The sequence below is a fragment of the Rattus norvegicus genome, chromosome 20, assembly GCF_021556685.1.
Source record: "Rattus norvegicus strain SHRSP/BbbUtx chromosome 20, alternate assembly SHRSP_T2T, whole genome shotgun sequence".
Classification (NCBI taxonomy): domain Eukaryota; kingdom Metazoa; phylum Chordata; class Mammalia; order Rodentia; family Muridae; genus Rattus; species Rattus norvegicus.
In genome coordinates, this window is record NC_141553.1 from 3,793,143 (window position 1) to 3,816,772 (window position 23,630).

Below are 23,630 nucleotides of genomic sequence, written 5' to 3' on the forward strand. Positions count from 1 at the left end.
TAGAGCAGAGATTGAAAGAACAGCCATTCAGAGCCTGCCCCACATTTGGCCCATACATATACAGCCACTAAACTAGACAAGATGGATGAAGCAAAGAAGTGCAGACCGACAGGAGCCGGATGTAGATCTCTCCTGAGAGACACAGCCAGAATACAGCAAATACAGAGGCGAATGCCAGCAGCAAACCACTGAACTGAGAACAGGACCCCGTTGGAGGAATTAGAGAAAGGACTGAAAGAGCTGAAGGGGCTTGCAACCCCATAAGAACAACAATACCAACCAACCAGAGCTCCCAGGGACTAAACCACTACCCAAAGACTGTACATGGACTGACCCTGGGCTCCAACTGTGGCAGAAAATAGACTTATTGGGGCACCAGTTGAAGGGGAAGCCCTTGGTCCTGCCAAGGTTGGACCCCCAATGTAGGGGATTGTTGAGGAGGCATTAAGAGGAGGGATGGGTGGAGAAGGGAACAACCTTATAGAAGGGGAGGGGAAAGGGTTAGGGGGCGGATGGACAGGAAACCAGGAAAGGGAATAACATTTGAAATGTAAATAAGAAATACACAATTTAATAAAATGGGAGAAAAAAAAATCCTCGAAGCCCATGTGCTTCAGTTCAAAAGTCAGAGTTGTATGCAAACTTGATGATATTGTCAAAATTTCCTGAATCTCTTAATATAGTGACTGAGGCTCAATATGCAGAAAGAGTTGTTCTTCACACAGGAACTGTCGAATTTGTTCTGGATAATTCAGAATTCACATTATTTTGCCGCTGCACCAGACAATCAGAAACAGCGACTGTCCATGACTTATCACCCACATTCAGTCTCTCACGGTCATGCCAGGTCCATCAGCACAGGGAATGAAGGAAATGACTGATTATTCATAAGGAGTGTGTTAGGAGCCTCAGATGTTCCTGAAAACCACTATGTTAACAGTTAATGTTTAAAGAAAAATATTTTATGACCTGGCAACAAGCGAAGGAATTTATAAAGAAATGCCCTATGTGTTTTTTGTACAACCAAACTGCATTGCACACTAGAAGTAACTCTAAGGGCACCAACAAGTAAATAAAAAATGACATCTGGCAGATAGATGTGTTTCAGTTTGCAGAATTTGGAAGCCTAAGGCTTGCACTACACCATTGACATACTCAGGCTTCCAATGGGCAAATGGTTTGAGTTCTGAAAAGGCTGGCTCTGTAATTACACATTTACTGGAAGGCATGGCTCTGGTGGGAATAGGTGTACAAACTAGGACCAACAGTGCCCTGCATACGTCTCCAGTAAGATGCAGCAATTCTTCCCTCATTACAAAGCACATTACAGCTACACCACACAATTCTGCAGGGCAAACACAGCTATAAAACAAAAAGAAAGAATAAAGGCCCCAGGGGTAGAATACAGTGTGCTCCATTAACTTTGCATTTTCTGAACATTAATAAGAGAGGACCAACAGCTACCAAGAGACACTGGATCAAGAAAAAAAAAAAAAACAACTGTGGAATTAAATCACCCTATATACTACAAGGATGTGTTAACATCAGAATGGAAGTCAGCAAATCTATGGTGTTGGGGATGCTGATTTGTTTATATTTACACAGGACACAAAAAGCTGTAGATTGCATCAAAAGTCATAAAGCTCAGGGTTGACCCAGGAGGTCCTCTGAAAACCATGGCCACTGACCCAGAATGAGCAAAGGAGAGAGCCTGACCAGCCACTGCCCTCCCCTGTCAGCCAGAAAAGCCCAGACAAGAAATGTTCAGCTCCTAACCACTGACAGGCCCATGTCACAGAATATTTTATACATAGAAAACCTAATGGTTAGCAAAATATAAAATCCTCAGTAGATACCGCATTTGGCAGATCCAGGATATGTGTCTTGGTGTGGTTTGGGTGCCTCTGAATTCCCCACAGATAAGAAGGCTGAAGAAGGGAAAGACCCTGCTTATTTTAAGGCAAGGTGCTTGGGAGAGGTCCTGTGGTCCTTGCTCTATGACCTGAGGCAAGGTCAGCAGGTGGCCTTGTGCTACCTTCAACCATAAAGGTGAAATATTGGGGCCTCTAGTGGCTTGCCCTGGACAACCCCCAACCCCAACTCCCACGGCAGTGACATGGTTCAGCAAAGGGAAGAATTAAATACTTTTTATAAGTAATTGGACTTTTGGAAGATCTCTCTCTCTCTCTCTCTCTCTCTCTCTCTCTCTCTCTCTCTCTCTCTCTCTCTCTGTTAGCTTTGAAGAGCCTTTATGGAATGGGATTTTCTTTTAGGACTTGCAGGAATGACAGAGAGGCAGCTTAGAAGCAAAATAAAACTGTAGCTATTTATGTATGCGTGTGCATGCACTATAGCCCTGTGTGTGTGAGTGTGTGTGTGTGTGTGTGTGTGTGTGTGTGTGTGCACCGAAACAACCAGTCCTGCTTTGCAGGGGCCTGTGTGTGTGTGCTGGGACGTGTCCTCTCTTTGTCCCTGGGCCTCTGAACTCTCCGGCGTCTCTTTATTGTAGACCTAGTCAGTTCCTGGTGGGCAGCAAGAGGGTGGGGTCGTAGCCCGAGGACTGTTGGTGCTTCTGGCCCAGGGGTGGCATAGTGGCTCAGGTGAGGACTGTTTGTACCTCTCCAGGAGGGTGGCACAAGCCACAGGCCTGGGAAGGTGAGAGCTCTGTGCACTGTCTTGAGGGCTATCATGGGAAGGATCCACACAGACTCTGAGATTGTCTGTGTTGTCCTCTCAGTGGCTGTCACAGTCCTTTGAGAGTGGAGGGCCTGTAATACCTGCACCCATGTGTCGAGGCAGGGGTGGACCTGGTTCCAAAACAGACCTTGTCATTTACATGTGACCCAGACCTTCCCACTGCCCTCTGCCCCACCTCTGTATGGAGTTTCCCGAGCAGTGGTTCTCAACCTTCCTGAGACCCTTTAATACAGTTCTTCATGGTAACCCCCACATAAATTATTTTCATTGTTACTTAATAACTATAACTTTGCTACTGTTAAGAATAGTAATAGAGGGGTTGGGGATTTAGCTCAGCGGTAGAGCGCTTGCCTAGCGAGCGCAAGGCCCTGGGTTCGGTCCCCAGCTCCGGAAAAAAAAAAAAAAAAAAAAAAAAAAAAAAGAATAGTAATAGAAACATCTGTGTTTTCTGATGGTCTTAAGCAACCCCTGTGAAAGGGAGCTTTGGCCCCCAAAGGGGTCATGACCCACAGGTTCTAGAGTGAAGGAACATCCTTGACCAAGTTGTTTGATTTTGGGGACAGGGTTTCTCTGTGTAGCCCCAGGTGTCCTGGAATTCACTCTGTAGTCCAGGCTGGCCTCAAACTCAGAGATCCTCCTGCCTCTGCCTCTCAAGGGCTAGGACTAAAGGTGTGAACCGCCATCACCTGGAACCTTGACCAAGTCTTAAACAAAAGCCAGGCTGGTTTGTAGACCTGCAGTCCTGGTTAATTGGGAGCCGGAGGCACTGGTGGGAAAGGCTGCTTCAGTTACAGAGTAAGCCCAAGGCCAGCATGGACCCCGTCCTGAAAGTAAAGATCTGGGACATAGGTGAGTGCCAGGAAGCAGTCCCCACGTCCCATCTACAGCATGGGGGGAAATTTCAGGTGAAAGAAGCTGTCAGGGAAAGAAAGGGTAATTTGAGGTTCTTTCCTTTACCCCAGACACCCCAGGGCTATACTGGGCGGGGGACCCTAAGCTCACTGAGACCTGGCCCAGGGAATCCATGCTGCTTTCTCACTTGTCACAACTTTCCCACCTACTCCACCACCCCCTCCAGGTGCCAGTTCTGGGGCTTCCAGGCTCCTGGGTTCACCTCACAGCCCTGGGTGTTCTGGAACTTGCTATGTGGTGGAACAATGCAGAGATCCGCCCTCATGAGGACTGGGATTGAAGGCATTTAATCCTAAAGAATCCCGGAACCCTTTCAAGGGGTGGGTCCCATCAAACTCAGCAGGTGTCCAGCTCAGTGAGGACAGGGTCAGGAGGTGGGAGCTCACATCCAGGGCCACAGCAACAACAAAAGAAAGAGAAACTAACGCTCTGATACGGGGACTGTGCAGGGGATATCCGGTTCCTTACTGTGGCCCTTGTTCAGTGTGACACAGACAGCTTCTGGGACACGTGAAGCCGCAGACCAGCAAGGAGTTCCTGCAGTCTGGAGGGACTTTTGGCACAGTCCAGTCTGTCCCCAGGACCAGTGGGAGCTGCGATGCCGCTCAAGGCCGCCAGGCGGCAGCAGAACACACGAGTAGGAGCCTGTCCAGGTCTGGATCACCTAAGTGGCTGTGAGCTTTGAAAGCTGGGGAAGGCTCTTCATACTGAAGCAGCCAGGAATTTCCCCTTCAGCCCCAAATCCTCTGTTTTGTGGCTTTCACTGATCCTTATGATCTTCGGGCTGAAACACAGATTGCACCTCTGGCTCCTCCCCTGAACACACACACACACACACACACACACACACACACACACACACACACACACACACACACACACACACCTGACACTTGGCATGCTGAGGTGAGGCAGGAGGATCGAGAATTCAAGTTCGGGACAGGAGAGATGACTCAGAGGTTGAGAGCACCAACTGGTTTTCCACAGGTCCTGAGTTGAATGCTCAGGGATCTGGCGCCCTCTTGTGGCAGTCAGGCATGTGTGCAGGCAAAACATGTACATAATAAATAAATCTTAAACAGAGAATTCAAGGTCACCCTGAGCTACAAGACATAACAACAAAAACAGCATAATTTGTTGAACACACAGGCTTCATAGACCAGTAACATCACGGGCCACTCTGTAGGGGGAGTCGTGTCGATTTTTGCCTTCCATTGCTGAAATTCCAGGACCAGTGTATAAATCTGGTGCAGGGGACCATAGAGCCCTGCAGTAGGGTTGGTAGGTGTTCCTCCATGCGGTAGTGTCCCCCAATATTGTTCAAGGATCTCTTTCTTTAACGAAATCTTATTTCCCTCCTCCTTTTCGTTCTTTTAAAAAATATATTTCTGTATAAGGGTATTTTGCCTCCATGTATGTCTGTGCACAACGTGCATGGAGCACCCCAGGCGGCCAGCAGAGGGCGCCCTATCCCCTCTGACGCTGGAGTTACAAGTGTGTGAGAGCTGGGAACTGAACCCAGGTCCTGTGGAACAGCAGTAAGCATTCTTCACCTCTGAACAACCTCTCCAGCTCCACGAATTTACTCAGCATATTTTTATGCCTTGGCTCTCTGTGATTCTTTTCTCTGCAGCACAGGGCCGCACTCAGGTATCAGCCACCCAACTCCCCTGCAGAGACGGTCTGTACAGGAGAAGCCCTGGGTTCCTCAGGGTCACAGAGTCCAAGAGAAGGAGCTTCCCAATCTGTCCCCACAGTGTTCAGTCTTATGTCCTCCAGCACCAAGCAAGGATTGGTAACATAACTCACACATGGTTCCTTCCAGATGCCCTGTGTGGGCTTCGAGTTTTCAAAACCTACTTTAATAAGCTTACTTAAATGTTTTTACCTCTCCTCTAGCCCACCACCCACCAGAGGTAGTAGAGAGGAAAGGTTAACAGGGCAAAGGGAGATGTGCACCTGTCCTGAAATAGTTCTTGGGGGTGAATCCAATCTGCGTCATCAGGATAGCAGCACTTGAGCTCACACGGGTCAGCATTGGCAGTTCAATCTAGAAGTAACTTTGAGGCTCTACCCATTGGCCTGACTCTGCAGAAGCAGGAAGAAGCTGCCGGGACACCACCAGAAGTTCCTTGGTTTGTTTCTCTCTACAAAGTCATGACAAATGATCAGGGAAGAAGGCATCAGCATCGTCAGGGAAGACCGGCTTCAGCAAATCCCAACGATGACCCACAAAGAGTGGCAAGGGGAACCAAAGCCACACAGTGTCGTCCATGGTCTGTTGGGTTATATCTAGACCCTTTCCCAACACCACTAGTTCTCTCAAGAGGACATCTCTCAAGCTCTAGCAAAACATACCATGCCCCTCTTCCAGGCAGCTTCCAGAAAAACACCACGTGTCTGCTTCAGCAAAAACATCCCCTCATGAGACAGTTTCCAGAAAAACATCAAAGGACACAACCGAGTCTCCAAAGAAACCAGAAATTTACACTTCAGACCTGGTTCTCCTAGATTAGGTCCTCAGATAAGTTGGCTGTGCTGACAAAGTGTTTCTTTCTTTTTTCTTTTTTAAAGATTTATTTATTTATTTATTCTATATGAGTACACTGTAGCTGTCTTCAGACACACAGAAAAGGGCATCAGATCGCATTACAGATGGTTGTGAGCCACCATGTGGTTGCTAGGAATTAACTCAGGACCTCTGGAAGAGCAATCAGTGCTCTTAACCACTGAGCCATCTCTCCAGCCCACCAAAGTGTTTCTTGTACTCCACCCATGTCTGTTTTTAATAGGTAGGCTCCAATTCCATCTTTAGCCCAAAGTTTTAGTATGGGATTTTGAAATAACAGAAAACCCTTGTCTGCTGACTCTGTTTCAAACATTGGGAATGTGGTTCAGTGACTAGAGTGCCCACCTTGTACACCACAGGTCCCAGGTTCAACTCCTCAACACCTCCAAAAACAGGGCAGGGGCACCCAGGCCAGGATGGTGAGGTGACCCATGTGGCAGGGCTTGCCATCAAGTCCGACCACCTGAGTTCAGTCCCCCAGAACCCACATGGAAAGAGAGAACTGGCTCCCCAAGGCTGTCTTCTGACTCCCTCCACCCCCAACACAACCACCACTGGGGATTGCCCTGATTCACACACAATGCACACACACACACAAACACACACACACACACACACACCACACAGCAATAGTGTAAACACATAACACATAAAATATTGAAAATGCCCATGGTTGTCCTTGCACAGGTTGCCCTTTAATCCTTCTGTCAGCTTCTCATCACAACGTGGGTTTTGGACACAGGAAAATTCCCCACTGGAAAGTGTGGAGACAAATTGGACACAACTTATACACGTGTGTTTCTGTGTCCTTCAGCAGGAAACAGTTGTAGTATAATTAATAAAGCTGACAACCGGTTCTGGCGAGTTCCCACTCCATGCAGATTCCGGTGCTCTAGCTGTTTCTGTGTCAGCCGCTTTCACACACTGTCCCCTTGGCGGGCTGTTACCACGCCTGACACACACATCCCATTCCTCGGTCTGTGCTAGGGTGGCCCCACGCCACGCTAGCCCAAGCATTCCATAGCCTAGCACAGCTTCCTGTCAGGGACTCTGCTCACTCTCCCAACAACCCAGTGAGATCACCACTCAACAGACTGCAACCCAACACCCAGGTTTATGTGTTAAATACTCAGTGTGCAATGCATCCACACAATTAACTCACATCCGATTGATAAGGATACAAACCGCCCATGTAGACAAGATAAATTTGCCTATAGAAATCAATCCCTAAAGAAATATTCATAACAACCTGTGTCTACATAGAGATGCTTGGTGAGGATCATTTACGTCTCCCTCCATGTTGCTTCTCCCTTTCTGTTCCCCACTCTCCTTCTAAAACCTGTTCCCACCTCCCTTTCTTCTTGCCCAATGACAGGCCTCTTTGATCTTGTGTCTGCCTTCACCTCCATAAGGACATCAACCTACATGAAACCAGCATGGTTCCTTCTTATTGCACTGATTTAATAGTTATGTGTAGGGCTGTGCGTGTCATGACGCCCACGTGAGGCTCAGAGGATAACTTAGGGGACTCAAGTCTCTACATTCACCATGTGGCTTCCCTGGATCAAACTCAGGGAGCAGAGCTTGGTGGCAAGCACCTTTACACTCTGAGCCCTCTCGACGGTCCCCTTGGAGACCATTGGGTTCGAAGGTTTCCTTTGGAAAGTCCCTTCCTTCCTGGACTTGGCATATACAAGAGATGCCCACCATGACATTAGAAAAAGCATTTACTGGCCAGATAGGTACCAGCTTTGCCTTGGGTGACTCTGGAGAACCAAGCCTTCCGGCCCAGGCCCTGCCTGTGGCAGTGTCAGCCAGCTATGGCTGGGAGAGGCCAAAGCCTCAATCCAGACTCCATTTTAGAGAACTTGAACTCAGGCAAACTAACAGGCTGGTGCCTATCGTTAGTTTCCAAGTTACGTCCCAACAAAAAAGGAGCCCAGCTCCAGTCCCTAGGCAACCCCCATCAGGACCTGTGTCTCCAGGTTACACCCAGACAAACCTGCATCCCCCGGTTACAAGCCCATCCCCTGTCCAACCACCACCAATGCAGAGGGAAGCAGAAGTTAAGTTTATGAGTCCCAGCACCAGCCAATGATGTCAAAGGCCATAGTAACTTCCCAATTAGATGCTTGCACACTCCCCCACACTTACTGCTTACTTATTGGGGATACAGTGAGCCCCAATAGATATTCGGGGCTCCTCATCACCAAAACTGTCCTGCAGGACACAGTGCGCTGGCCTGAGCTGGTTCAAAGGAAAAGGCCCTACTGTGATTACCTCAGATCGAGATCAGCTCCTGTCTGGATTTGGGGATCTCTAACATTTCCCTGGCACCACATCTGCAAGACCCCATATTTGCACCGAGAGCTTGGGTGTCACTGTCTGTATTAGTTACTGTAGTCCTTAGAATAAGACGACCCCCGTGTTCTTAGTCTCTTGCACTTGGAGGAGCTCAGAGAAGGGTAGAGAAGCTCAGAAGAATGACAGACAGATAGAGATTTCTGAAGAGCTGGAGTTTAGTTGTAGCATCAGGCTGGTAAATAGATTTCCCGTATGTAGTTAAGAAAATAAAGTTTCCTTGCTGAGCTGTCAGGTTTTTACCTCAGCTTCTGCCTCCCGTGTCTTTAGTGCTATGAATATGAGATGATTTAATGGTCACAGGCCTCTGAGGGGGACTTTGCTCTCCTGCCATACAGAGCCATCCAAAGGCAGAGCAACCACAGGTGCATCAGCTGCAAGACCCAGGTGCACAGAGCTGGGGGTGGAGATTAAGAGGCTTCAGGGAGTTAACTCCAGAACACAAGACGGGAAAGGTAAGACAGTCCAGGAGTATAAGAGTTTCAGGGGGCGGTGCCCAGGTTACAGGAGAGAGAAGCAACGTCCTTCCCTAAGTGGAAACTTCTGGTTTCTTTGGAAAGTCAGTGGAGACAAATGATGCTTTGCTGAAGAAGACACAGGTGAAAAGATGTCATGATAAGGCAGACATGTGACAGGACATGTGATGGGTCACGTGATGTTTGGAAAGAATGTAATTAAAACCCAACAGACAGCAGACCAGGCTGCATGCTATGGCTGAGTCTTACCATTGTTTATTGGTCACCGTGTCTCGTGATTCCATAGAGAGAAATGCACCAAAAACTTCTGGTGATGTGCTGGTGGCTTCTCGCTGCCCCTCAGTCGGCTAATGAGCAGAGAGGAAGTTTCGGTATATGTCGGCTGATACAGACTCAAGTGGATTTTCACTGAGGCAAGACTCGTGGGAGGACACGTGCTGTTTGGAGGGAGAATGAAGAGGACACAGTGGACAGTGGGGGCGGCCTGCACAGCTGGCTTTGCAGCACTTCCTTGGTCTCTAGTCTTCATCTTCACAGAGCTCTGCTTTGTTGATTGAGTCACAGCAGAGAACTTCTCCTGGCTTCCCTGCTGGTCCTGCTCAGTCCTGCTGACTCATGCCAATTTGGTGGAGGCCTGGCAGTTTCTGCTGCCTTGTGCCACCGCTGATGATACGTGTCTGCCATCCTGACACTACGGACCTGGACGGCTGCTGTACTGTCAATTAGAGATTGGAGTTGACCCCAGGAACTACTACACAGCAAACAGCTCAGCCTCCCAGCTTCTTCTGAACTGACCAGCCATTGCTGATTCTTGTGAACTGAGCTGCAGATTAATTTGCCCCAGAGAACCATTTCTAAACAGGCCCACCTCTCCAGTATCCTCATAACACTTCTTTTCCATGTCCTTTGGTGGGGTTTGGATGAGAAGGGAGGTTACATATTTAAGAAACCCATTACTGAAAATAGGTTTTGAAAAGTCTAATCCAGTTATCTCAGCTGTGGATGTGCTTCTGAAAGTTCAACAAAAAGGCACTTCCTATACCTCAGTTCCCTGACACTGGAGAGGAGAAGCAGAAATCACCACAGCAGCATGGCCACAGGGAGAGCCCAGGGCAGCTTCCCGACCACATCATTAGCAGCTAAATCAAGTGGGTGGGAGGAAATGTAGTGACTCATCTTGTGCACCCTGCACTTTAGAGGACCCCACTTGAGTCTCTGATCTTCAGCCCTGGGGGCTCATAATCCTGGGGTCAGGACAAGGCTCTGGCCTTCCCTGTGTCCTTGTGATCACAGACTCTCCCCATGTCTTCACAGTGATGGAGAGGGCACAGCCTGGAGGTGACAGAGCTGAGGCCTGAGCCCATCAAAGACAAGAACTGACTGAGCACACCTGGGCACAGCCCTGTCCACACTCAGCTCCCACCACCTCACCCTGTCCCACCAGACACACAGCTTAGTGACACAGATTCTGGAAGCTTCTCCATCTTCCATTTATTTTTTCAAAAACAAAACGAAACAAAGCAAAACCCCAAAACAAAAAACCCCTAAATATTCCATCCAGTAATTTAAAAAGCCATCCACACTGTGTCAAGGATGTGAACAATCAAGTTCACACTCAGATTCTTATTCTCAGTGTGGAGTGAGGGGCTGAAGCTCAGGGTGGCACAGGGGGACAGGATGCAGATGTCCCCACCCCTGAACCCTAGGCTGGACCAGCAAGGCTGAATGTGGAGGGGAACACAGGCAGTGCAGGGACAGGGTCCTGGTGTGCAGGGCAGGCTGGGCTCCACAGTTCTTCACACTGAAGCCATAGAATCACAGGGAACTTCAGACACTGGTGTCTAAAGAGAACTGAGGGCTCTGGATGTCACAGGAGAGACCTGAACACATCGTCTGTCACTCAGTCCACTCCAGGCAGCTGTCTTCATGCTGGAGAACGAGAGTCACAAACCATCACTGTGAAGACAACAGCCCAACAACCCTCCACTCACAGGGGATTCTGGGAGTCCCTGAAACCCAATCATGTCCACATTGTCCCTCCCCAGTCAGACCCAGAGTCACCTTTACAATCTGGGAGGGACACATCAGAGCTCTAGGAGCTGTCCCTGCCTAGGGTAAAACAAAACATATGTATATGTATATATGTAAAATGTATATGTATGTGTGTGTATAGATTCATATCATGGTACAACTGAGACCCCCAGAAGATTTCTCTGGAGGAGCTACTATGGATTCCCAGAGCTCCCAGCATCTCCAGCTTCACTCCAATAACCTCAGGGACACTCCTGCCCCCACACTAACCTGGAGCAGGGGCGTAGTCTCCTCCTTCCCCACCTGTGAGAAGAAAAGCTGTGAGAGCTCAAGGAAGATCTTGACAGGAGGAAGTTTCCAGAACTGACAGAGGACCCAGTTGGAGACAGCAGCAATGAGGGGTGTGGCCATGTTTCCCATTAATGAGCAGAGCGCTCTTCTAAAGGAAGCTGAGGGGAAACAGACCCTGCTCTTTCCTACCTGTGTTTCTCCTCCTCTTCCTCACAACAGCCACCACAGCTCCAATGATCACAGCTGCAATGATGGCCACAGCTCCAAGGACGACATAAATGACATTGGTTTCCATGTTGGAGTCGGTGGATGGAGAAGGCTCTGGGAAGGACAGGTTCAAGAAATGAAGGTGGGGGTCATGACCCCACCTCTCAGCCCTGACCAGCTCAGGGTCTACAGAAGGCTCCCTCCTTACCCCATCTCTGGGTAATCGGCTCAGGCAGTCCCTCATGATCCACATGGCATGTGTACTTCTGCTCCTTCCCAGGAGGCACCACCACAGATGCCCACTTCTGGAAGGTTCCATCCCCTGCAGGCCTGGTCTCCACAATCTCCACGTCCTGGGTCAGGTCCTCCCCATTCAACTGCCAGGACAGGGTGATTTCAGCAGGGTAGAAGCCCAGGGCCCAGCACCTCAGGGTGACACCACCTTCAGGTCTGGGGTGAAGAGTCACATGCACCTTTGGGGGATCTGTGTGGAAGATTTAAGAAATCACACAGTTAACAAGACAAACTGAAATCTACACAAGACACAGTTAAATCAAGGATGACACTGAACTGTGTGTGTCTGACACTTCAACTGTCATCAACTAGTGAGCTGCAGGGAGAGCTGGTGCCCTCAGCACAGAACTGCACACTTTCCTGAGGGACTCAGAAGCTAAGAGGGAATCCACATGAGCCAGTGGGTCAACATGGCCGTCCTTATGTGATGTTCTATAGCATGAGATGGGTGGTCATAGAACGGAAGAGGGAATGGAAAATAATTGGTTTAATATGTGTTTGCAGAGAAAACCTGACTAGAAGCAAAATAATCCCTTCAAAAAAAAAAAGGAAAGAAAAAAGAAAGTAAGAAGAAAAAGAGAGAAAAAAAAGAAAAAACAAAGAGAAATCCCACAATTTATGTTCCTCTGGGGTACCCCATAAGGGCTCATGGGACCATTCTCCACTGTAGGAATAGAGAGAATTGGGGTGTGGAAGAGAAGCAAACCCCACATCAGGGAGGGATCTGTGAGAATGTATTCTATGGAAAGTTCTGGAAACTCGGGAGAACCAGCCTAGTGTAGTGGAGTCCATGTCTCCTATGAGGTAAAGGAGACTTCTGGTCCTGAGGTGTAAGGGCTGACACACTCAGCAGGACAGGAGTCAGTGTCCTCAGAGAGTGGGTGTGGGCAGAGAACCTGGCCTGGGAGAGGCCATGGCTGATAGCAGGGAGCTCCTGCTGTTAAGACAGGAAATTCTCTCCTTCCTTCCTGAGAGGGACTCAGAACTCTCCAGGGAGAAGGCTGGGCCCTGGGAGAGGCAGTGCAGTCACTGTGATGAGAGATCAGGAGACCCAGGGACACTGTCTCCCCTCTGAGACAGGGGCATCACCCAGCTGAGGGTTTCTTCTTCCCCAGGACTGAGCCCCAGCCCGAGGGCAGAGGAGGAGAAGCCCGCGGCCCCCGCACCTGAGCGCAGCAGCGCCTCCTTCCCAAGCTCCAGGTATCTGTGGAGAGACTCCACGCAGTCACCCTCCAGGTAGGCCCTTCGTCTCTCTGTTTCACCAGTCTGCTCCAACCTGCTTCGGGTAATCCATGCCACCTTGTCTGCCACCGTCCACTTTTTCAGGTCTTCTTTAAGGGCGATGTGATCGAGGCCATCATAGGCGAGCTGATCATACCCGCGGCGGAGTTTCCCGTCCGATCCCAAGTCACAGCCAAAGATTCTCTGGATGGTGTGAGAGCCTGCAGGACCTCGCGGTCAGCTCCGCCCACCCACCCAGGTAAACCGGACCCAGTAGGTTCAGCTCCTGAACCTCGGACTAGGGACTAGGGATGTCTCCGCAGGGTGGTGTGGGAACGCGGAGGGGTCTTGACCCCCGACCCGGGGTCACTCACCGTCCTCGTTCTGGTTGTAGTAGCCGCGCAGGGTCCTCAGGTCCATTTGGAACCACTGCTCGGTTTCCTGGATTCTCCGTGTCTCCTCCTCCCAATACTCCGGCCCCTCCCGCTCCATCCACGTCACCCGCGGCTCCATCCTCGGATTCTCCGCATCGCTGTCGTAGCGCACGAACGGCGTGTCGTCCACGTAGCCGACAGCAATGAAAAGGGGCTCCCCAAGGCCGGGCCGGGACACAGCGGTGTAGAAATACCGCAGCGAGTGTGAGCCTAGGGGCGGCGCGCGGTGAGACCCCGACCTCCTCCTGGTAACCCGGGCGGATGCGCGGGCCGGTTGGGGAGCAGGGCGCAGTGTTCGAGTCCCAGGTGGAGAAGGGACAGAGGGTCTGGTGTGCGACCCGGGGACCCGGCTTCTCCAAGGCCGACCCCGCCCTGCCCCGCAGAGGCCTTTTCCCTCCTGATCCCGCACTCACCCGCGCGGGTCTGGGTCGGGGCCAGGGTGGCCGCCAGCAGCAGGGGCAGCGTGGGGTGCGCCACCTCTGCCATCTGAGATTCCAGACGCTTCTGAGTCTCCAGGGCTGCGTGAACTTTATAACCACTGTCTGAGGCGAAGCTGATTGGTTCACAAGGATCGCAGCACACAAATGGGAGTGAGATTTGCCAAGGCGTCATCCAGGCAGAAGGAATCAACAGGTTAGGAGCAGAAGTGAAACTGGGGAGATGGGGAATCCCCAGCCCCGCCACTGATCTCATGGAAGCAGACTAAGATTTTGTCCGAACCCTGTGCTATAGGGCAGAGCGCTGTTTGTCACTCTGTCTCCGAGTTCTGACACAGAAGCTGCCTGGATACCAGGAGAGACTTGCAGGCCAGGCTCCCTGTGTCCTCTCCTCCACCCTCTTCTTCCTTCTTCTCTTCAGAAGTCAGATCATGGAGTCTTCTAGAAGAAAAGCCACTTCCGGGAATACAATCACAACACACGCCTTGTGGATGCAGTGGAGAGACGCTTCTCCTTTAAGAGGAGGCGCTGGTCTGCAAGCCCCATCAGGACCCCACAGAGACCTGGCTCTGTTCGCCTGCATGGGCAGCTCACACTGCCAAGCCTGAGTGCAGGACTCTGATCTGTAAAGAGGAGACTTTGCCTCTTCCCTCAGGATTTGTCTTCTCAACCTCGGGTTTAGACCCAGACTCCTTGTGTTTATTCCCAGAAGATGCATCTGTGGCTCCAGGTGGGTGCGTTTTACAAGGATCTTCATTCTTAGTCCTGAGAGGTTTCGGGGGTAACAGCTGAGACCTCCCGACCTGATTTGCAAGCAACAGGCTGAGACATTGGGAATAGTGAAAGTCGGTTTTTAAAAATTATATATATAAATTATAATTTATATAAAATTATATTATATATAATTCATAAAGCACACTGTAGCTGTCTTCCGACACCGGAAATGGGCATCAGATCTCATTACAGAGGATTGTGAATCAACATGTGTTTGCTGGGATTTGAACTCAGGAGCAGTCGTTGCCCTTAACCACTGAGCCATCTCTCCAGCCCAGTGAAAGTCTTTTAAAACCTCAGTGCACACACCAGTGGCACACATCCTCCATCAAGGCCACACCTCCCAATCCTCTCTGAACATGGCCTCAGCTGCATTTGAAGGATTCATTCCCATGAGACTGTGTGGCTGTTCTCATTCAAACCAGCACAGCGGTCACTGTGAAGTGTAAGAGGCCAGCAGGGTTCTGGAGATGTGTCCAGTGCAGGCTGAGGGAAATGCCCTCACACAGGGCACTCTGCTGAGTTAGGTCTCCCCTTTGTCTCTGTCTCCTCCTGCTCAGCCCTCTGTGTCTCTGTCCCTCAGGTCTCACCCCATCCGTGCCCAGCTCCCCTCCCTCCTGAGCTCTGCACTGACCCTGTCTCTTCCTTGGCCTCTGGTTTCTCTATGGCGTCAGCCAGCAGCTGTGAGGCAGCTGTGTGGTTCCTGAGGCAAACATTCCAATGGTGGCTGGGGAGAGGGCTCAGCAGCCAGGAGCACTTGTTGCTGGTGCAGAGGATCCAGGTTCAGTTCCCTCAGCACACGGTGGCTTCCACCGTCTGTGACTTCAGTTCCAAGGGATCCAATGCTTGTGCACCTACATGCTTATATGCACAAAGAGGACAGGTCATGAAAATAAAATATAAAAGTATGATTTTAATAATCCTGCCTGTCTTTCTTCTACACATCGAGAGTGTGAGGCCAGGGGAGGAGGGCACAGTGCTGTTCAGACAACAGTGGACCACCAGCCAGTGAAGAGAGCTCTGTAACAGGAAGTTAGAGATGGTTGAAATAGTGTATTGAATTGAAAATTTATAGAACAGCATAAAATTAAAAATACAAAAGATCTTTCATTGTATGGACCTACTGTGCACAGAGGAACATGGCCTCATCCCAGGAGGAAGACACAGTGTGCACTGCTCTTTGTAATTGAGCAGATGTCAGTTTTGATTCTCCATGAACAAGATGAATTCCACTTAGACTGTTGGATACTAATTTATAACAGACCAGGACATCCAAACACCCAGAGAGTTCCTGCAGGGAAAGGTGTTCCCTTTCCCCATCTGACCCTCCAGGATCTCACCTGTTGAAGATGGAGAAGCGTCCCATCCTTGCCCAATGGCGCCACCTGGTGGAAGAAACAGAGAGGACGGAGTCTGAGCCCACGGAGCTGAGGGTAAAGGGGACCCAGGCTGGCTGAGCTGCCCCAGGGCTTCCTTGCTGTCTGTGCTTCTCCAGGGTCTCAGGTCTCATGCTGCCCTGCTCTCATCACACTTACATCCAGAAGAACTTTACATGCTTTTCCAGCCGTGGGAAGAAAACGCCCTGTAAGAGAGGAGGCAGGAGGCAGAGCCCTGAGTGCTCAGAGGAGCTGCAAAGCCCCAGAGTAGGTGCAGAACTCTGACCTGGACTATGATGTTGATTGTTTGATTTCAGCTACATGCGGGGTTAACTAAAACCCCAAAATGGAGGGCGACATCTGTGAGGCGGTTTTGCTCTAGGTGAAGTGGGAAGATCAGTTTCTGATCCTTTCCTTTGATGGAGGAAGAGACACCTGTAATCCTGAGTATTTGAGTGGAGTCCCTCCCCGTTTCTAATCTGGCCACACCTTCTGCTGGAGGCCTCAGTGAAGACATGGAAGGAATCGCTTGCTCTTGCTCCTGCTCCAGCTCCTGCTGCTTCTGTGGGACATTCCTGCCTGCCCGTCCTTGCTCTGCATAATGACAGCAGACTTACATTTATTTATGGAGGCCTAGGCTTCATGCTGGGCCTGTCCCAGCTTCTCCTAACTCAGTTATCCCATTTACACCATCCTAAGTTCTGCCATGTGGCTGCTCACCTCTCCTCAGATTCACACATCCTGACTCCTCTGAGTCTGGGTGGAGAATCCCCCATGCTTCTCTCTTCCCAGAGTTCCTCCCTCTGACCAGAATCCTGCCTTCTGCTCTCCTTGGCTATAGGACATAGGCTCTGTATCTCATCCTTCAGAAGGTGCTTTAGGTAAGCAGGGTAGGATGGAGAGGCTTCCTCACACAGGGCACAACAACATTACCTCAGCATTGCCCCTGTTAGTCCTATAAAAGGCAAATCTTTCTCTGACATCATCAAATATATACAGTGAGAACAAGGATAAAAACATAATTATAAAGGGTTAACAATTATTAATTCTTCATTAAGAATTATTATTTATTTATTTTATTATTTAATTGATTAAGAGGAATTAATTTTATAATTAAAATTTTTAGTTAATTATTAATATTAAAATATAAGAATTACACTCATAGCGTCTGGTTCCTTTGTATCTGCCAATCACTGAGAAACTATTATCTGTTCTATGAATCCAAAGTCCTATCTGTCCTGAGTCCAAAGTTCTTTACCTAATTCCCTTTCCACTGGAATTTGATGATATCCACCTGAAAATATCTTCCTAGACCTAAATCATTTTCTTAAATCTTAAACAACTTAAGGTTACTGTGAGACTGTAGTTATCCAGTCTTCCACCCCATCCACTGATTATGAGAAGGATAAATGTCCCCCAAGAACTCCATATGGAGGTTCTTCGATGCCCTCCATCATCTCTGAATTAGAATGTAGTGCAGCCACATTCGTGCCTCGCTGTTACGGAAAGCCTTGTGTTCATAAAACATTCTAAACCCCATATCCTTTAGATGTCTGAGATTCAAAGACCCCCTATCTATGTACAGTATATCAGAATAGGCAAATGTTGCTTGTTTCCAGCTATCAACGTGATGTTTGACTTTGGAAACATCTACAAGAGGCTAAAGAAAACTTATTTCTGTAATTAACAAAACTTGTTCCTAACCTGTCCTTAAGATTGATTGACTACCCACTTGCAGTTTTTAATTGTCTTGAACTGTTTGCAATAGATACAAGCACTGGAAAGTTACAATATGTTTTACAGTGAGTTCCATAGGTACAATGCCTTAGACAAGAGTTGAGACATGTATATGGTATGTTGTCACAAAATATATGCTAAAACTTCTCTCAGTACACAAAAATCCAGACCACTGTAAAGCATTTGAGACCATTAGTTGATGCTCCTGAGTCTAAACGCAGAGTCAACCGTCCACCCCTTTACCCTGTCATTCCTTTATAGTCCTGACGTGGAGACTTCTAGTTTATTAGGAAAGTCAGTCAGATCACAGGATAGTTTGCTGGAGCGCACACGTGAAAGAGTGTTTGCCTGAGGAAGACACAGGTGAAAGCATCTCTCGCTAAAGCACACGCATGAAGAATGTTCTGCTAAACAGACATCTGAAAGAAGGTTTTCCTGCAGCAGACACAGGTGAAAGGATGTTCTGCTGTGGCAGACACGTGAAAGGACCTGTGATGAAGGAGTATAAATGTGACCCCACAGACAGTCGGGGACGAGCCCTGAGCATTGGGTTTGTTTTGCTCCGCCTTGCTATTCTTAGTTAAGGACGAGTGTGGATTGGTCAGCCTCACATAGTTGTGTTGAGATCCTCTACACCTGGATCCACAGCCAGCAGGAAGAGAGAGAGGTTCTGCAACTGTCTTGGACATTCGGAGCCACAATTCCCATCCCAGTGAGAAGCTTCCTCTGCCAAGGCCACATCCCCTAATTGCCTTCAAGTACTTGCACTCCCCAATGACTAAGAATTCAAATCTGGGGACTTATGGGAGTGAATATTGAATACATTTAACTTTTTTTTGAGACTGTGTTTCTATCCTGTGCTTTAGCCTGTGCACCTGGCCCTGTAAAAGCTTCCCAGTTGCTGGTCAACTGGCCCTTTAGAATTCTTAGCTGTTAGAACTGCTTGACACCATGACCTTAAGTGTTGTTGCCTCTTGGATTTTAAGATAGTTCATTAAAAAGGCAGTTGAGTGTGAGAAAGAGGACTGGGGCAGCAGAGTGGGAGGAGAAGCAGTTGGTGCAAGAGCAACTGGGAGACAGTAGAGCCAGGAGGAGCTGACTGAGCTAAGAGGCTAGAACGGTTGTCACAGTCTGGAGCTGCTGTTATTGGGAAAACTGGGAGAAGGAACTGTTTAAGTGCAGTGTTGGGGAATTGAGGGAGGAGTTGGGAGAAACGTTAGAAAGGGCTGGGCTGGAATGTAGAGGGCCGCAATAACATTCGCCACCACAAGATGGCGCTTGCTTCCACTGAGCCCCACGTGGAAGGCCGAGATAGATTTGCCATTACAAGATGGCGCTGGCCTCCGCCGCGCCAGCAGACTTCCTTTCAGGAAGTTAACTATGTGCGCATGTGCAAGAGTGCCTTCGTGCCATGTCTTTGCCCACTCCGGGACATGCCTAATGAGATCATGGGTAAGCGACCAATCAGGTGTGGATGCGCTGCGCTAGGGTGTATATAAGCCGTGCCATGCCGGCGCGCGGCGCCTCTCCTTAAGATTCAATAAACGTTTAGATGCAGTAAGAATTCGTGTGTCCCCGTGTATTCTTGCTGGCGAGAGGTCGCGCGGGACATTTGGTGCCGAGAACCCGGGATGCCACACCATCGCCAGGCACCAAGACGTCCTCCATACGCGGAGAGAATCCAAAGCTGCAGGACGCGGGTAAGATCCTGAGAGACATGCTTAGCCTTGACCTGTTCCACTTCACTCCCCTGCTAGAAGCGGCAGAAGTTTTTATTATCGTTTTGGCAGCCCTCGGGCTTTCTCTATTGGCCTTTGAGTTTCTAGCTACTGCCAGACGGCGTCAGAGGTCGCATGGGAGCCGCCCAGCTGTAATAGCAAAGAAGAGAGCGCTGGAGGAGGTGCAAGGTGGCATGTCAGAAACAGGGTTGGGTAAAAAATTAAAGAGCTCAAGGAAAAAAGATAATAAGCAGACAGTCCCCTCTAAAGACTTCAGATCTGCCGAGGCGAGAGATTGGGGAAAAAACGCCCCGGGAGAGAAAAAGGGAGGAGATAAAAGGAACACAGTATTTTGGGAGAAAAATTTTGTCTTTGAGCTTGTAAAAGGTGTGATTAGGCTCTGGAAGCTTCACAGAGTCATACTGATCAGACTTGATAGAGGTAGACCGCCTGAAAATTTATTCAGGAGAATCAAACAAAATGCCCATGCACAGCTTGATGGAGTTAATGTAATTGGGTTATGAGTGGAAATATTCAGGACTGTGTTTCACTTCCATACCATTTGTGAAAGTCAGTCGTGCTGCTCAGATATCCCGTAATATATCTCAGTATCTTACAGGAATTTGGTTTCAACACGTTGATGGACTAGTCCAGGAATTGAGACAATCCATCGTCCATATCAACTCCACTCGAGTGGATAGTCACCGTGAAAGTGGTGGGAAAGGGAAAATCCTACCTCTCTGCTGACACCATCTGTTTTTTTTCCCTCTTTGTCTATTGTCTGTCCTTGGTGCACCAAGCTGTCCCTGTATGTCAGTTTATGTCTGTGGTTTTTGTTTCTTGTTGCTTAAATGTTTTATGTTTCATGTTCAAAGGAAAAAATGGTAAAAACTTTATCTGCCGGTTGTTCACATCTTGATTTGGTTTTAACTCGTTTCAAAAAAGGAACAAATGAATAAAAAGCAGCTTCAATCGGCCTTTAGAGCCCTGCACCTGTAGCTAGGAGCATAGGTCAGCTGGAGAAGCTGCCCGGGGGTGAGCGTCTACACGAGCTGATCTTAAAGGCGCCAGCAGCTCCTCAGCTTCTTTGGTATAAGAGCTGATAGCTGTTTCTCTTAGAAAAATCCCTGACTTATTATTTGACTCAACAGGTGACAAGGTGCTTCTCTTAAAATCATAGCTAAAAAGATAAAAATGGTGTTTGGTCTAAATATTAAAGATATGTGTAGCCACTTCAATTTTGTTTCTCATTGGTTTTAAATGTATAAATATGCTCTACATGCCTTGGTCATGGATTGTTGGCTTTCAAGTTATTGGATATGGTTAAAAAGGTATAATATTGGTAACAGAAAGTTGACATAAAGCTGGTAAGTTGGATGGAGTCATTCTAGACAACATGTGGCATGAGCCATCCTAGGGAAACAGGTCTAAATTGAGGTAATATTTTTATGGAATTCTTATTCTAGAAACCAGGCTTCTAAAAGAATTTAGGACAATGTCTCTTTGTTGAGGTACTGGAGACTACACCATCGTGCGTTCATATGTAGGAATTGGAAGTCAAACCTTGTAGCATGAAGGATAGACTGGAGACTGGATTTTGGAGACTAGATCGTTTGTTGGAGGTTGAGTTTTGCTTTCCAAAGTTGTGGTTTGCCCTGAAGCTATCTGTATTTTGATGCTAATTCCACTGCCCCAAGAACAGCTGCCTAGTCAGTACTCAGAACTCAGGTGACTTTCCAAAATTGTGGCTGTGCTCTGGTGTTACAAGGAGAGCTGAAAGATTATGATTAAGGATTGCCAGTGTTACATTGACTAACTCAAACTTATTTGTAATTAAGAAAAATCAAACAGGTAGAGATTGTTACAGGATTTACAAAGGATTGATGAGGTTTTGAAACTTGTGAGAACATTACAGCCAGTTTGTTTACTCCAACTGCCATTTCAAGATAGATTTAGAGGATTGATTTTGAGTTTTCATTTCGTGAGCTTGCTTATAATTTTAGAGAGCCCATAAAGTGATATCATTAGGAATGGCTAACAGCCTTATATTATGTAATTTTGTTGCTTCTTCAATGTAAGAAGTTAGAACTTTAAATCTTTCAGTGTATATGGAAATTTTTACTACAAACTTCTGCTCTCAAAATGAGCTTTAATATTTGGGGAGTAGCTGTTGCACTACTCCAGAAAAGAATATTTGAAACTAATTTTAAGTTTCTAAGGATATGTTAATTGCCAAAATACCTCACCTTACCAGAGGACTTAAGCCTTTGTTATCCTCATTGGAGATAAAGCTTCAGTTGTGTTAATACAGAATTGTAGGCTAGAGTCATGGAAGTATTTTAAAAAGAAACCTGGTGAAACATACCTTATTCCAAACAACAATCAAATTGGTTATTACAAAATACTGATATTTGGCCTATTACATATACAAATGTTTCAGGCAAAATTGATAATTTTACTCTTTACATGCTTTTGTACTTCCTGTATATTTGTGCATACAACCCATAGGAAATAAGCTTAGTGTATTTATAGGTGGTTCATCTAATGAAAAGGCTACATGTATGATTGGATCACTTGTTTATTCTCTTGAGTTTCTGTTGCTTCAACACAGATTATTAAATTCTGTGGTTTAGCCACTGTTTTTAAATCAAGCTTTCAATTCACATACTGATAGCCAATGTGTGGCTTCTGGTTTACAATTGATTTCAATTACTTAATGCTTTACTAGAGACAGGTTTTCTATATAAAATCAATGAGTGATTTCAGTGTAAATGTCTGACAACTCACTGTCCTTTCAGTGCTCTGGCTCAGACAACTAAAATTAAACCTTAGACTCATACCTAACTTTAAAATGATAATGGAGTTGATATGAAAAGAGGAAGACTCCTTTTGCCTACTTTCAATTTCCAGCCTCACCCTGCCAGCTCAGGGATTTCTAGTACGACTAAATCTAGACAATATTTACAGGTTTTGACATTTCTAATTAATGCTTATGTTTAGGTAAATAAAGTTTGTGAGGTGCTAGAGAAATGGCTTAGTGGTTAAGAGCACTAAGTACTGTTCCTTAATAGACCATTTAGAACTCAAACTGGATTGCCTAGACTCCTTAACAAGGGAGGACAATGATACCAGACAGATTATAGGCCTTACATAGGAACAATTAGTCAAAAAATCTCATTCTTTATATATCCAAAACAATAATGCTGGAGACGATATTTTGATATACAAGTCAATTTATAAATACAAGTACTCAGTGTCCTCAATTTAATCCTCGAGGACTTACCTTAATAAATAATATCTTTACTATATCTTAATAAATAAAAAGGGGGAGTTATCCCTGTATGCTAAATAATGCTCCTTTTATTTCAATTTTAAAATTTGGATGCCAAGGAACCCTTGAGTGTTTATGGCACCCTACAACTAGGCATACTTCTGCCTAGGTGAAATAGAAAGATTCACATATTGGCATGATCCTGTTCAGATATTTTATATGGGGAAGAGGGAATGTTTGTGTTTTTTCTACAGGATGCTACAAGAGTATGCCAGCTGCCAGAAGTGGTTGGTGAGACTTGCTGATCCTGGTTGCATGAAGATTTAGCTCTCATGGTTCGGGTCCCTGGAGTCATTCCTCTGCCCTGAGAGGAAGATGGAAGATTCCCCCTCACCTTTTGTCATCACAGAGATTTTGGCGTTGCTGCAGTCAGTGTTACCGCTGCGTGTGTCCCGTCCCACTGTGGCCTACGCTCAGACCCTCTGTGCACTGCTGCTTGCTGGAGAATACTGGACTCCAGCCATTACTCCTCCTCATTCCCCTGGCGACTCTTGCTGCCTTAACTGGTGTTGTCATTTTGCAGTCTGTAGCTTCACAGGAATACCACCTGCGTGAAGCTGCTGTGGACTGGGGAACTCTGTCCTGGTTGTACAGATCTCAGACATGGTTCCCTTGCCTGCTGGTTGTTCCAGAAAAGAATGGCTGATCCTGAACTGTCCTGGGAAAGACGTTGTTACTTTCGCTGCTATTGTAGCAGCCATTTACTGCTATAGCCATTGTGTCTACATTGTCTGGAGTTACCCTCCCCCAATCTATGATTAGAC

At 47.6% G+C, this 23,630-nt stretch overlaps 1 protein-coding gene and 1 long non-coding RNA gene across 6 annotated transcripts in view; one reads left to right on the forward strand and one right to left on the reverse strand.

Annotated features, from left to right (window-relative positions):
- Nucleotides 1-13,999, reverse strand: part of LOC147998486 (RT1 class I histocompatibility antigen, AA alpha chain-like) — a 41,197-nt gene extending 27,198 nt beyond the window's left edge. Inside the window, exons 1-8 of one of the 3 annotated variants that reach the window (XM_087598506.1) lie at nt 13,907-13,999; nt 13,434-13,703; nt 13,005-13,280; nt 11,753-12,028; nt 11,527-11,658; nt 11,317-11,349; nt 11,077-11,124; nt 10,482-10,944 (exon numbers count right to left, since the gene is read on the reverse strand). In XM_087598506.1, coding sequence (XP_087454632.1) covers nt 11,108-11,124; nt 11,317-11,349; nt 11,527-11,658; nt 11,753-12,028; nt 13,005-13,280; nt 13,434-13,703; nt 13,907-13,979 — 1,077 coding nt within the window. In that variant the 5' untranslated portion in view covers nt 13,980-13,999 and the 3' untranslated portion in view covers nt 10,482-10,944; nt 11,077-11,107. Of the gene's footprint in view, nt 1-10,481; nt 10,945-11,076; nt 11,125-11,316; nt 11,350-11,526; nt 11,659-11,752; nt 12,029-13,004; nt 13,281-13,433; nt 13,704-13,906 lie in introns of those variants that run through there. The other 2 variants (XM_087598508.1, XM_087598507.1) reach the window with 2 other exon arrangements.
- A 486-nt stretch (nt 14,000-14,485) lies between these two features.
- Nucleotides 14,486-23,630, forward strand: part of LOC147998489 (uncharacterized) — an 84,916-nt gene continuing 75,771 nt past the window's right edge. For all 3 annotated transcript variants that reach the window (XR_015645481.1, XR_015645487.1, XR_015645508.1), the window contains exon 1: nt 14,486-14,660. This is a non-coding gene — a long non-coding RNA (uncharacterized LOC147998489). The remainder of the gene's footprint in view (nt 14,661-23,630) is intronic.